This window comes from Manis javanica, chromosome 16 (assembly GCF_040802235.1).
Source record: "Manis javanica isolate MJ-LG chromosome 16, MJ_LKY, whole genome shotgun sequence".
In the NCBI taxonomy this organism is placed as follows: Eukaryota; Metazoa; Chordata; class Mammalia; order Pholidota; family Manidae; genus Manis; species Manis javanica.
Genome location: NC_133171.1, coordinates 38399591 through 38415503, shown reverse-complemented (window position 1 = coordinate 38415503; position 15913 = coordinate 38399591). Strand labels below are relative to the sequence as shown.

Genomic DNA, 15913 nt, shown 5'->3' with positions numbered 1-15913 from the left:
CCCCTCTCAGCCTCCTCTGTCTGCTGCCTCCCGACTGTCCCAACCATTGATACATGGAGTGTCCCAGGACTTGGTCCTTCCGACACCTTTCTTATTCAATGCACACCACTTTGGTTGTCTCATCTTTTTTTTTAACGAAATATAGTTGATATACAATACTGTATTGGTTTCAGGTGTACAATAATGATTCAATGATTGCATATACTATTAAATGCTCAGCACAATAAGTATAGTTACCATCTGGTACATGCAAAGATATTACAATATTATTGACTATATCCTGTATGTTATACTTTCATCCCTATGACATATTTATTTCATAATTGGAAGTTTGTACCTGTTCATTAGCTTCACCTATTTTGCCCACCCCTGCTTCCCCCTCTCCTATGGCAACCAACCACCAGCCTGTTCTCTCATCTTGTCTTAAGGTTTTAAAAAAACCGTCATATGCTAATTGCTAATGACTCCCAAATTTAGATTTTCTGGGCCCACCTCTGCCCGCAGTTCCAGACTCATACGGAACTGCTACTCAACAGCTCTGCTTGGGTGCCACACGGGCCTCTCAACATAGCATGTCCAAAACATGAACTCTTTGTCTTGCCCCACAGATCAGCCCACAGTCCCTCCCATATCCATACATGGCAACTCCACCCTTCCAGTTGTTCGGGCTGAAAATCCTAGCAATAACTTTCACTCTCTCTCACACCACAACCAAGCCTCCAGGACATTTTGTGCATTCTTCCTTCAAAATATCCCCACAATCCTACAAATGATCTTGGGTGCTTTTGTAAAAATCAATCAACCACCATTGTTACTTCTACTTCTTACCATTCCATATCCCACTGTGTGCAGGCCCCAACCAATCAACACTAAACTCCCTACCCACACCCTGATGCATTTTTCTCCGTGCTGCTCAGCACATTTAACAACAACAAGAAACAAACAAACAAAAAAAAAAACCCCGTAATTTTCTTACTTAACTCATTTCCTTATAGAGATAAATTCCACGAGAGCAAGAAATCTGGTCAGTTGCCCTCACAGCCATACCCCTGAGCTTAGAACAGTGCCTGGCACATGGGGAACTTGGCAAGTGCTAATTAAATACTTGCTGAATGAATAAATAAGAGTTGAAGTTGTGGAAGTGAATGAGGTCTCTCAAGGAAAACATGTGCAATGAGAACAGAAGAGACACAGGGGAATAAACTGTCAAATATTAATGTTTAAAGACTAGAGTAAGGAGAGAGAGTAGCAAGATTCTTGAACACAGGTCAGGGAATTAGATGAATTAGGGGGAAAACTGGAGACTTGTAGCAACATGAGCTCTAGGAAGAGCTTTAAGAGCTGTGAAGGTGGTAGATGAAGATGGCAACCCCTTAATGTCATTTTCAGGAGGCTCAGGGGTCAAAGAGTACAGAGTAAGGATGTGTTTGGTTAGGGCATGAGTTCCCGGTGATGAAATGAACCCAGGGAGAATGACTCCAGTTTTAAGCAGAGGGTAAGCCAGACATGAAGGGAGGCAAGATCCAGGGAGGGAATCTAAGGACCCCAATCAATTAGATCAGTGTATATCTCAAACTAGAAAATTCATTTGCTGTAAGTTTAAACTACCTGAAATTTTAGATGTATATTATCCAATTTACTTATCTATATTGATTGACCTCCATCCATTTTTTTGTGTCAACCCTGAGCGATCCTTAAAAGGTTTAGAAGCCTGTATCTGATCACCTTTCCGATGGTTGAAGAGCCAAACGGATGGGGAAGCCTGCGTGGAATTCTCTTTCCCTGCAGAATCGTGAACGACCATCCATTCAGGATGGGCAGACGCTCCTCTGCCTGAGGGAGCGCTGGCTGAGCGATGGGGCCCAGTCGGGGTACACTGCCTCACCCCATGGGGAGGTGGGCATGAGGAGGAGGTGAAGGAGGACAGAAGAGTCACATTTAGTGGAGGCAGCCACAGCCCGGAGGCTGCGTTGTGTTGGGGATGCACACAGCTTCCTTTGTTGGCAAGATCCGGATTAGCCTCGTGCCTGATCCACTGGAGCAGAGCCTGGAAGCCTTCGAGGTGGGCTTGTCCCCGGCCAGAAAGGCGGAAAATCAATTTGGCTGGCAAACGAGAGCCCCCAAGAGCTCAGTGCACGCTCCACAATCCTATCCACCAGCAGCTCAGGAAATAGATGCCTGAGCCCTCACGTATTCATGGGGGATGTGAGGCATAAATCAGCCTTTAAGGACTGGGGGCAGAGAGAATGGACTCTCTGGCTGGCTACTGATTAATCAAGCACAGAACACCTAAGCCTGGCAACCTGGGAATGAGCCACACACAGACAGGCACAGGCTGCTGATGCTACTTTTCCTGATTTTTTTTTCATTTCAATTAAAATAGATATCAGATGAAAATTTCCCCTTTAGCTGATGCTGCTTATGCATCCCCCTATTCTTCCTTTAATTAAAAAACATGCTTATTGCAATACTTGCCAGAATCACTTTAATGGTATTTTAATTGTAATGGCTCTGCCTGATTAAAAAAAGAAAATATGAACTAGAAAGTGTTTGCAAAAATGTTCTCAGGATGCAGGAAAAGCATCACACACCTCCCTGAAATGGATGCCACATACTAATTCCTTAATTAGCCCAGTACTACAGTCAAATGGGCAATGTAAAGGAGAAAAAAAACATATAAATAAAATCACTGACTCAAAGCCACAAAGAATAACAGTTGGGAGAAATCTTTTCATCAGCTATTTCCCTGGCAGGTTAGAGAACTGCATCTAACTAAAAATGCCATACTCAGGCTAGGCCTATTCAGGGTGGCTAGCCAAGTTTTCCTGTGCTTTACAAAGGGTCACATAGTCCTTCGAAACAGGGTAGCTGGGCCAGGTTAACTGGCTTCCACTCCTGACAATTCTATATGGTTCCCTTTAATGTTTCAGGCTAGTAGTTCTCAAACTTGAGCATGCATGCAAATCGTCTGGAGGTCTTAAAACAGATGGGTGGGCCTTACCCCCCAGGTAGGTTTCCTGTGGAGCTCCAAAGTTTGCATTTCTAGCAAGTTCCCAGGTGATGCTAACACTCCTAACTGAGGACCACACTTGGAGAACCATGGCTTAAGGAAGATGAGCCTATTGCTTTAGGTGTTCTCAGTCCTGTGCCATTTGCTATCTTCTAAAACAGGGTGAAAAGTACCAGGCTGGAACCACAGACTCACTCACTTCATCATTCAACCAACATTTGTTATTTTCTAGCCTATCCTCTAGGTGCTAAAATAAAAATGTATGAAATCCATCCTCCACTTCCACAAGGTCAGGGTGATGTTTAATTGCTCCAGGTGAATAGAAATACCCTGGTTTTAGGGAATTAGCCAACTTGACTGATAACTGAGAAAGAAAATAAAGATTGTGACTCAGGCTTTTACTTTTTCTATAAAACATAAAACTCTTTAGATTAGCCTTATACATGAATTAACTCTATACTGATTACAAAGTGTAAACATATTTGTGGAATATGTTCTATATATAGAAATATTGAAAGGAACTCAAACTCTGAGATACAAATAATGCCTTTGTCACTACAGCTCCTGTTACCAATTACTACTTAACTAAACCTTGATTTCCTCTCTACCTACAGAATATCATTACTTCCTTTTACCAACAAAGCTTCTGGCATTTAAGTGCTCAAGGCCCTCAGCTGTTTCATGGATTTCCAAAAAGTCACTTAAGACTTCAGAAGGATAGCTATCTGTAAGGAGAAACAGAAAAGACCAACACATACACACACACGCACACGCACATGCACACACACACAAAAACCAATCTTTTCCTCAAAGTCTGTGCCATGTAGGTAGAAATCTGCCTAGCTACCAAGTCACTCATTCATTCTCCTTCCTTTTCTTTATCAAGTTCAATTCAAATGGACCCAATCACATTTTTTACTAGCCCTGCAATTTGATACATTTCTCTGAGTAATCTGCTTATTAGAAAGATTCCAAATACAATTCTCTTCATACTGTAAACATAATTTGGCACTAGCACAATAGTTTGAGAAATGATAAATTATTTCCTCCTAGTAATTATTTATTTAAAAAATGAAAATACTTTCTACCTTTACCTCACCCCCAGGAATATTACAGTACATAAAAAAGTAAGTAATAAAATGCTTGGTATCTAATATATATATTAATCTGCACAAGACTCTCAGATACAGAAGCATTCCAGATTTCTAACTCCACTCCCAGTCTGGATAAGCAGGACGTGGAAACCATTAATCAACAAATGAGGTAGAGAGGTAAGGAGAGACCACGTCCTGAAGGATCCTGTAAAACCATATTAAGGAGTTTAGACCTGATCTTTAAGGCTAATGGAAAGCCAATGAAGGGTTTTAAGTAGGAAGTTTGAGACATTTATCTTTTGTTACTGAAAATATTATATCTTTTGGCTAGGAAGAGACTGGTCCCTTTGATAGCATTTTTCATGTTACAATATCCAAGTTGTCAAGACATAAAACTGTAAATTGTTTAATATCTATCTATCTGTCTGTCTGCCCATCTATTGAAAGCATGTCCTTTCTCACAGCAATGGCTTATCTTTCATTTAAGGCTAATCAAGTGTGTCTGGGACTGTTCTCTGGAGGTAAATAATGTAAGCCATTGTCTGACTGGGAAAAATAAAGAGTTTCAGAGCCAAGTGTCCCCCACATTAAAGAGCCTTTGTCTCTGGTCTCCTGATACACAAATAGTAAATGAAATTGGTCCCTGTCTGGACTAATCCACTAACATTTAAGGATACCAGGAAAGACTCTAATTATAGAGAAATTTACAACTAACATGAATCAGTCCCTTTAGGTCAGCAATTCATTCATTAGTTTATTCATTCAACAATTATTTGAACACCTACTACATGCCTGGAGATATACTAGTCCTGGGAATATAAAGGTGAGCAAAACCAGACCTGGCTCTTGCTTTCTTAAGCTTATAGACTACATTGCACCTTCCCTAAAGATAGAGGGAGTTACCAAACACATCCTAACATTAAATTTGTAGTCACCAAGAAAAGACTGACGGATGGAGACATATAAGGCATTGGTAGTAAAGAGTGGATTTCAAGATAAACAGGTTATTTCTTTTGGATGCTGACTTCTTCAATAGGTTTCCCCTTTAAACTACTGCACAGCCCAGTCCCTTCTGGAACACCATTCTTGAAAATACAAGAAGAAATTTTACTGACTCCTTTACTACATTTCTTCCTCAGGGTTGCATACACAACATTAACATCCAATAGAGGTTTGTACAAGCCACTCCCCTCCTACAAAAGGAAGGAAATCACCATCATTTCCATTTTGTGCTTTGATTTGAAGGCAAGTGCCTTCCCCAAAGCCACGGGAGAGTCTGTGGCTGCACCAAGATTGGAACTCAAGCCCACCGGTTTGCTAACTAAACTGCAGTGAGTCAAACTTGTTACATTGTCTATACATAATCAGGTCATCTTCTGCCTTGAAGGGTGGCTAAATTTCAATTGAGAAAGGAGGCAGTTTAGTCAGTCTCCTTTTACAGCAACCTGCAGAAAAATTATTTTACATTTACCAATTTGCAACAAATTTTACCAGCCCAAAAAACCCTCTCATGTTGACCAAGACACTACATAGTTACGAGAGTAAGAAAGAAATGTTCACAGAATATTTCATTTGATCATGTGAAGCCTGCCTTCACATGGATTCCCTTTAAATCCATACTGGTATCTGTGAAGTGTTGAAAGTGTAGGCATAGGATAATCTTCCCAGTGACTCACACGGACCTGATCCGTAGTGAAACCACAGGCAATGTCCCAGGGAAGTCCTGCCTCATAGCATCCCTTGTGAAGCATTATCTGAGGCATGCACCTGCTGAAACTGAGGCTGTTGGGTACTAACTAGAAGGTAACTATTTGATTCAAATAGATAATCCCTGGGATTAAAAAGGCTGTGCTGGGTACAGAAATTAATATCTCACTCTGAAATCTGCAAACCCTTGCCAAGGATCAGAAACTCTACAGTGAACTTGATAGTGTGTCAAGAGCATTTGTCTCATCTCATGAAGCCAAGGATATGCATCTGTATGCCACAGAACTCCCAAATAAGATTCTCAAAATCATGGACTAAAATAAATTTGGATAAAATAAAACCATATTCCAAATAGCACCATAAAATCACACTCCCATGAAGTCAAAATACCAAGGAGGACAGAGGCAGCCTAGTGGATAGACTCTGCTACTTGCACCTCAGTATCCTTCCCTCTCTTACTGTAAAGAGAAAAACACTTCAATATGCATTCTGAAGATAACAGAGGAAAAGCAATTCAACATCTTTATTACCCAGCTAGTTCAGTAATCCTGTTTGCTTTGTACATAGAAGCAGCCACTACTTGTCAACAAAATTGCTACTTAAGCCTAATATTCAACCATCTCTTCCGTTAGCCCTATCAGTCCAAAAACACCTAACTAACATTAATTGAGTGCGTAGTCTAGACTAGACCCTCTGCTAAGGACTTTACACATATTCCCTCATTTAATACTCAAAACTCTATGTGAGTTGGGTGATAACATTGCAGTCTTGCCATTCAATTGCAAACAAGAAATGTTAGCCATCATTGTTATTGCTGCTGTCATTACAACAGGCATGACCCTAGGGAGAAATGGGAGGTTTATGGTACCTCCGCAACTTGCCCAACATCCCAGGGATGGGAAGAAGTAGCTCAGATTCAGACTCAGGTCTTCCTGACTCAAAAGCCTACCAACCACTTAACTACTTTGGTATCCACCCGTAGACCAAGAAATAGAAAATCATATTAAAGGAAGACCAGTGCACTATTAAGCAGCAATAGAGACTGGAAACAAGTTTCTGCTCAAGCATTTTAAAGTGATGACCTTGGAAGTAGTAAGAAACTACAAAATGTCTTCCTTTGAAACCCCCACACCAAGGGAAGAGGAGTTTCTAAAATTCAGCCTCCCCCGCTGACCTTTTCGTGATCACTATCTCTAGGCCACTCCAGGTCAAGCGCTTGACCACCAGAATAGAGAGATGCATTGCTTCATTCAGAAAATATGAAATGCTTCCCCAGCTACAGACCACAAGCCCAAGATCCTTGCCCAGGATGCATAATGGTTCTGACAAGAGGGTAATGTTCCTTTTCTATTATTGTGGCTCATCACAATTAGTTGCAATAAAATAATAAATTTTAATTCAGTGATGCTTATGGCCATTAGGCACCTTAACAAAAAGAACAAAACACATAATTAATTAAATGAAGGCAATATGCCTATTTCCATCCCAGCTCATTAGTATTAACTAATTGGGTTTTAATTCTTTTCTGTGTTTAATGGTATCTCCTAATTTTTTTAAAAAAAGGAGGAAGGAAGGAATGGAGGAAAGAAATGGAGATGGTTAGTAAATAAAAGTTATGGATATTTTGCTAATTAAGGTAAAGTAATAATAAATATAGCTGAAGCTCTTATGGTCACAAAATAATCTGCCATTTTTCAATAAAGTTCAGAAATCAGTACATACAGTATCAGAAATAATGGTGAAAACTTTGTCTCTGGTGCCGTTTCCCAAATGCCTCAAAGAAACTTTTAATTATCTTTACTACTATGTAAGCTGTATTCTTAAGACAAAAAAAAAGTCAAATTTGCTTACAGGTGGAAAGATAAGTAAGCCTCAGAGAGTTCAAGACCCTAGAGGGCCACACATCTAAGTATTTGTTTTCCTGATGTGGAAGCCTTGTCCTCTTTGTATTAGGACGCTGGCTTCCACGCATGGGAAAATTACATGGAAAATACAAAATTTTCATAAAGTAGTTCTAAATGTTGTTCTTAACTGATCTCGTTTCACTTTTACTTAGCACTAATCCTTTCAAAGTGTGTACATACTTCACGTGGAATACAATCTTTATAATACTGTAGAAATAGCTGGGCAAGTACTTCCACTATAATACTTTATATTTTGTTAAATCTTTCAAAGAAATTATTTTTTTGGCTTGAAATTTTTCATGCTTTATCTCAGCCCATAGATGGTATCAGAAAAAGAAAAAAAAAATTCCTCTCAGCTATTTCTCTGAAACCATGAATGGATATGAAAAAGATAGTAACAGAGACTCAGAGAATGACTTGTTGTTGATGATAATGGTGATAATGATTCAATCTCATATTTGAATAGCTTTTTACTATCCTTCAAATGCTTTTGCACATATTGTAGACCAAGAGAAGACATCAGAGATGCAGAGCCATGCTATGGTAAGAAGATACTTGAGAGCTGTCCTCCTTCTCCAGTTTCAAACACCATTTAGAAACAGAAAAACAACTTGACAATGGATTTATAATCCTAACAACTCATAATGATATATTTGTATGTGTAAGTATATGTGTGTGTGTATATGCATGTGTATGTAAATGTGTGTATTTATGTGTATGTGTGTATGCATATGCATATGTGAGCACATATATACACATATGTAGACATATATTATATATGTATGTATATTTATCAGTGAGAACTAAGGACAATAAAAGTAAATTAGTTAGGAGAAATGATATATAAGACAGCAAGAGTTTAAAAATTACGCTTCTTAAATTTCATCCAGGACCTGAATTCGACACAATTTTACTTGTCCATTCATTCAACCATCAACATATAATCAGTGTCCTAGACACTGAAGAGACAGTAGTGATTAAATTGGTGAAGTTCTTTGCCTTTCTGAGCTTACCGTAGCATAGGAAATAGTCTGTAAACAAACAAGTAAATTGATAGTATGTCATTTGGTAATATGCACTATGAAGATAAGTAAAGCAAAATAAAAGGATAGACAATGATAGGGAATGGTTGCATTTCAAAAAATAAAAACAATTGCCAGCCAGACCTCTCTGATAAGTTGACATTTTGTCAAAGAGCAAATGAAATAAGTGAGCCACATGAATATCTGGAGGAAGAACATTCCAGGCAAAGGACATTATGTGCAAAGGCCCTGAGGTAGGTGTATGGCTGGTATATTCATAGGAGACCTGGATCAGAGTGAATGAGGAAAAGGTTAATGAAAGGATCTGAGGTTTCTTAATGCTAAGGGCTTTAGACTGTATTTCTAGTGAAATGAGAAGCCATTTGGGGGGAGTTTGAGGAAAAATGTAACAGATGACATATTTTTTAAAACTGTGGACAATAAACTATTGGAGGTTTATTTTAGCATATAGCATAAAAGTCAAGCACCAATGACTTAAACACATGAAGTCTCATTTTTCTATCACAAAAAAGTGTCTTAAAGGTGGGCATTCCCAGTAGCCATGCTAATAGGACGACTCTGAAGTCATCAGGGACCTGAGATTCTTCCATTCTGTCCCCATTCTTAATGAGTTCTCCTCATGGTCCAAAATGGCAGCTAAGAATGTAGCTATCACATTTACATTCCAGGAAGCAAGGGATAGGAAGAAGGAGGGACAAATAGGGCAGGACTCCTACCTTAGGAAATTTCCCACATTTCCTGTTCCACACTTCCCCTTATATCTCAATAGCTAGCTCTTAGCCACAAGACCATATCAACTACAAAAGAGGACAGCAAACAGAGAATTTTAGCTGGATGCATTGCTGCCCCAGATAAAAACTGGGATTCTACTACTAAGGAAGGCAGCGAATTAGAAACACAGACCACTTAAGACGCCTTCTGAAATGATCCCAGCCAAAAATTACATTGATTAGGATTAGGTTGGTACCAATGGAGATACTGATCTACAGGATACAGTTGAAGATCCAGTCAACAAGATTCACTGATAGATTGGTCATGGAATGTAAAAAAGGAAAGAAATCTAGGATGCCTCCAAGGTTTTTGGCTTGAGCCCACTGGACATGGGCAGTTCTAATAAGTGAGATGGGGAAGTTTTTCAAACTTAGATTCTATGCATATATTGATATCTACATGATCAAAACTTGTCTCAGACACACGTGATATGCTCTTCACTTCCTCTCCACTATTCAATTAGAACCTATATCCTCAACACCCTGATTACTCTAGACTATATTCTGCTTTACTGTCTGCATCCCATATTTTAGAACTAGAAATCTGACTTTTTTGCCTCCTTACTAGTGTTTCTTTAATGATAATACATATAACAGACATTATTATTCTTTACTTTTTCTTGTATCTTACCCAGAGTTCCTGGCTACACAATAAGCATTCACAGGTCATCTATGGTATCAACCTGGATCTCTGTACTTTTCCTGTTCTCATTCTTTCCAGAAGCTATGACCTATTATCTTAATGATAAAGGTCTCACAGTTTCATTCTAGGAAACTCTGCTCTCTGCCAACAACTTCCGTACCCTATTTGTACAAAAACCAGTGTCCACTACCTTCCTACATTCCTACCAATGGTCTTTCTCCCCAAGAGAGAGAGGGGATACTTCAAATAACTCCCTCTCTCTCCCTCTCCACAGCATGAGAACTTGCCTTTCCAAGCCTAGTTAACTTATTCTGAACAACATACCACCTGAGCCAGGAATATTAAGGAAAACCACTGTTGGGAGGTGACAGGCTGGGGCAAGCATTTGAGTTGTTCGGATCTTGGAATCTCCAAGCGTGAGAAGCTAAGTGTACGTTCCACATGTCCCTGCCTTTCCTTACCCTTTGCTCTCCCTCCGATACCTCTTCTCCTATCATTAGTCTCTGCCTGATCAACACCATTACCTAACTGAATACTTACCTGCAACTAATAGGACATCCAAAAATTCAGTTGAGCGAGATTTTTAATCTGGGAAACTTCTCCCAAATTGCATCAACATAATGTCGAGACCCTTGACTACCCAAAGGGCATCCTATCCTCCATAAGAATTTGACTCCTATGGGGAGGAGCCTGGTTAAAGACTGGCAAACTGCAAAAAAACATCTTTTCTCTGAGCTGGAGTCTTCAGTCTATAATTTTCCTGTCATTTCTAGTACTTAGGTAGCTGTTGTCTGTCAATAAGTCAGCATTCTCAATAGCCACTAGCCACACACACACACACACGTACATGTACATACCTCCACATACACACACAGCACAAAAGCAGGTCAAGCTGACAGGCCATTTTTCCTAAAGGGTACTAATTAACTGATTTGCCTGAAAATGTCACCTTATTCCTAGAAGAAGAAAAAAAGCAGCTTCCAGAATATAGAATGTAATATCAGAAAAACCTGATTCCATCTGTAAGAGACAGGTATAAATATTGCATCAATTTGTCCCCTTCCAAATATTTTATTTTCCCTCATGTAGCCCATGATCTTACTTGAACAAGAACAAATGTTCTTGCAAGTGTTAAACATGTCTTTAGTAAAGAATGGTTTAGTATAGTTTTATAGATACCATAACTAATCACATTTCCCAAGCCATTTGCATTTGCCAGGGAACAGTCATTTTCCTGACCATTCCCTGTTATCAGTCTCTGAAATAGGTAATGACTTTTATGCTCATTTAACAGCTATGGTAACAAATGCACAAAACTGACTTCATCACTTGGTGATGTGGTAGAGGAGCTGAAATTTGAATTCTCAGTCTCTTCCAACCTCCCAGACCTTAAAACTATGTGGCCAGTTTTGCAATAAGGAAGCCTATTTATGTGACTTTCCACGGGACCAGGAAGTCAAAACCACAACATGGTAAAAGCAGGAAGACATTGTTTTCTTGGCAGGAAATTTCAAAGGCAGAGGCACTAACCAATTTCAGAACATTTTGCTATGTTGTGGGGGCTGCTCTGGACAGGCATGACTACAAAGTGCTTGAATAAAGAAGCATATTCTTTGTTAACACTGTTAACCTCTTGCATTTGAAAATTTGAAAAATTGAAATAATCAAGCTCTGTGCTTATTAGGGTCAAAAGAAAGGGCTTTTTCATTTTGAGCCCTCTGACCACTTCTAACTTTCATAATAACATCTCAACTGGGGCCGAGAATAAATGGTCAACCAAGCGCTGGAACTTATCCAAAACTCCCTGCCGCCTGCTCCCTAAAAGTTATAGAAGGATACGTCATAATGCCACCACGGATGCTCAGACTCCACAAACCTTTAACGTGCAGCAAGTTGAGAATGCTCGTGTTGGCGTCCAGCAGCAGCCACTGGCCACGCTCCACCGTGACGTTGTCGCCATCTTGTGGCACTCTTCCAGGGAACCAGCTGTGAGCCCTCGACCACCTCCCGCAGAACCGGACAGGCAAGCCGCCCTGCAAAAGAGTTTGGTTCGCTTGTTGTTCTGTTTTGTCCTGAAGCAGGACAGTGCGGGCGCTCAATTGAAACAGACACTGTGAAACTACAATTAATTTAAATATGGTTTTAAATGTCTCAATAAAATTAGCCTTCCTCTCTTCCTCAAACAACTCAAAAAGGGAAAAATACACAAGGGGCAAAGTTATATTTGAAGAGCCTCTGTGCCTGGCCTCTGGAATTCTCCAATGAAATACTGATAATGTCTTCTTACCTCTTTTTTTCCCAGGACAGGCCCCCTGCACCTAACAAATGGGGTCAATTTCTTTATTTTAAATTTTAAAGACATGCATTGAGTCTTGAACAAAAAGTCATAAATAGCCCACAACAGAGAGAATTAAAATGTTCTCCTTGATGGGTGGCATTTTGCTTTGTGTAATTGGTATCCTTTTTCACTGGCTTTACTGTCAAGTGTCTCTGTTTTATAGGAACATTGCTCTTTCCAAGTGCTCAGATCCATCCTCCACTCTGCCTTCTTGGATATTGTTGCCTTTGCCTTTGTGCTTGGTTCACCAGCATCAAAAAAGCCCATGTAAAGGCAAAATGCCTGCTGATGTCAGGACATAACCCAGAACCTTTGACTGAAGGGCAGAAGCAATCCTGGGAGATGCCCAGAGGAGGAAGTGCCACCTCCCTATCCAGCCAGTCAACCGTAACTCAGAACTTTTAGCTTTCCTACTAATTTATGGTCATACTGAAGTCACACATTTTTCAAAACAAGGATGTAAAAAAATCACAGAAAGCAGCATTTGGCTCATGCAAGAGTCTAAGAACGCATCTAAATGTCTTGTGTGGTTATGGAATTATAATTATTGTCAACATAATGAAATCAAAATAGAGAAGGTGATTCCCTCAAGGTAGTACCCACAACATGTGGATACCTGTTTCCACACAGTTCTTCCTGCTCACACTTCAACTAAGCAGAGCCCGAGTTCCCGTGAGATACCTGCCTGGAAGCTTCTCTCATGAGATGTTAGAGGCAGATGGGAGAAGCTCATGAAGAAGGGAAGGCATGTGTATAATACTAATAACTACACCTGCATAGGGAAGAGTACCCTGGAGTATTTCTGAGAGAGAAGAAGGGAAGACGTGTGCCAAAAGAGCCAGTACTTTTTCGAACAGTGTGCTGACCCGGCTCAATAGTCCTGAGCTGTACACCCAACCCAATCACCAACAAGGCATTGGGACAAGGAAAGGCAGGATATATTCATTTTCTGCACTGACAAAGGAGGAAACAAGTGAGTGACCTATCCCAGTGTAAAAACAGGATACAAGCAGCCCCAGAACCACAGAAAGAAGAATCTGTGAGAGGCTAATGAGCCAGGTACCTGTGACAACCATCCATAGACTCAAAAGTAGGAGAGGATATATATGTATATATGTGTATATATATATATATATATATATATATATATATGAATGAAGCTAAGTACAGGGTAGACATACTTTCTAATAATCCTTTAATTCACTTCTGTACAACCCATAAAAAGGAAAGGAAGGTGAATAGGAGGAAACCAGGATGGAATGAAATGGTGCGAAGGTAGGAAGGACTGGACCATATAAAGACGGTAAAGTCAACTGAAGAGAAGGTGACCCGGATTACCGGCACTGTCAGCACCAAGTCCACCATAAAGGGATTTTTTTAAAAGCTTGGATTTCTAGAAGATCAGAAACAGAAAGACTCTAGAGAAATTCTATCCGTTCACTTTAAAGATGATGTTGCAGGCAGGGTTTCTCAGCTCTCTAAGGGGCAGATTCCCTCTGTGCCAAAGGTGCGAGCAGAAGACCAGGAGCTGGGGCCCAGGGCTCTGCCACTTTCATGATCCCTCAGATGGCAGGTGTGCATCAAAGTTTGAGGATGAATTGGAAGCAAGAGCTACAGGGGAGGGAGAAACACCCCCACCAAGGAACCAGGACGTTTCCTCCAAACCAACCCCTCAAACTCAAGGTCTTAAGGAAGACGAGCAAGCCAGTGAGATGAGCTGTAAGAACTTTGGAGAACTCAGCAGCATTACTCTTCAGGAGACGTTGACCTAGGGGCCAGAACCATAGCTCAGCTACAGAATGACAAGGAAAACCAGGGCTCACAACCCCCATGGTGGAAAGACCTGGAGCACTTGACATTAATTAGGTACGCAAGGAGCCAAAGGAAGACCATTCTGGTGTCTTCCATTAATAAACTAATTAATTAAAATGTACAATTAGCACCAGCACCTGTTACCTAACTCTAAGTGAACTTGAAAGACTTCCTGTCTTATGCTAAGGCACCTGAGAGTATCTAGCTGCCTTCCATGTGTTATATAACACTTTTGCCTGGCCTGTCAACCTTCAAAAATCACTATATTTCACCCTAACCTAGCAGGTGAAAAGATCAAAGATTTTTATCTCCTCTGTAAAGGAAAGAAAGGCTCAGGGAGTTTAAATGAAGTCCAAGGCCATAGAGGGGGAGACAGACTGGACTCCTGCAGAGCAAGCTCCCACCTCAGGTCTTTTCACTCCCCTTGGCCTCTCCTGAAAGGCTCTTCCCCAAAACGTCTTCAGGGTCACTATCCTACTTCATTCAGGTCTCTGCCAAATAATACCTCTTACCCTGTCTCTCTATTAAGATGGCGCTCCTGTCACTCCCTCTCTCCTAATTCTGCTTCTTTCTGGTACTAGATCTTAAATTCTTTGTGTGTTTATCATCTACCGATCTAACACAAATGAAATCAGGGACTTTGTTTTGGGTGTTGCTATGTCCCACCCCTGAAAGAATGTCTGACACATAAGAATTTATGGGATAATTTCTTAAGTGAATAATCCCCCTACTATTCCCATGCACAGATTTATAGAACTTGTACACATACACACATAAACACACACATGTGAGGACAACCACCTACTGAATACCATAGGTGGACAACTAGGTGATAACCTAAATACTTAAAAATCCCACATCTCTTATTTCTCTCAATCCACTGGGTTTGGCCCACATACTTTTACATTCCTTTCTGTGTTTTCAAGCTCTCTATAAACTTAAACCAAATGATGCCACATGTGTAACTAAATTAAAACCTCAGAATCACATTCACTCTCCCTAAGAAATCATTTACCATTTCCTCTTTCACCTTCAATTTCTCTCTTCAAAATGGTAGATTTCAAATGAATATACTTGTTAAGCATTCAGTTTCCGGAAGCCTAACCGTCCCTGTACCCAAACTTCAAAAGGTATCCTGAGATGCATACATTTTTTGATGACTCACGCTTTAGTCCAAAACAATGACTAAATAGTAAAAGGTCTCAAAGAGTAATGCAGCCTCAACTATCTAACAGCCACCTGGAGAAATAGAAGACCAAAGTATCTCCATAACTGCAAGCTGTCAGTGAGTCCATAATCACAAATATACCCCCCTGGGAATTTTAGCTGTTCTCCACTTTCATAGTTGACAGACAGGTAGTATGCTTCCTTACATGAGACTTCCAGGGCAATGTCACACGACACAGTGGGAATGGTTCACCTTCCAACATCTTTATCCTCCAATCCCTATCACTTTGATCCAATCAAGCATAAAAAGAATGCTGACAGCACTGATCAAAGATGTCCTGTCCATATATCTGAAAGCCTCTTTCTTGATACCAACGTGACATTTGTGGGGAAAGCCATGCTCTCTGCCACCAACCCAGCTCTAG

The 15913-nt window shown here is 40.3% G+C and overlaps 1 protein-coding gene across 10 annotated transcripts in view; it reads right to left on the bottom strand.

The window, feature by feature from the left end:
* The window catches only part of PKHD1 (PKHD1 ciliary IPT domain containing fibrocystin/polyductin), a 421695-nt gene that overhangs the window by 286762 nt on the left and 119020 nt on the right, over window positions 1-15913 (bottom strand). For all 10 annotated transcript variants that reach the window (XR_012125992.1, XM_073224035.1, XM_073224036.1 and 7 more), the window contains one exon: window positions 12048-12204. Coding sequence is in view for 9 of the 10 variants with exons in the window: in XM_073224035.1 (XP_073080136.1) it covers window positions 12048-12204 (157 nt within the window). In the remaining variant the exon portion in view is untranslated. The remainder of the gene's footprint in view (window positions 1-12047; window positions 12205-15913) is intronic.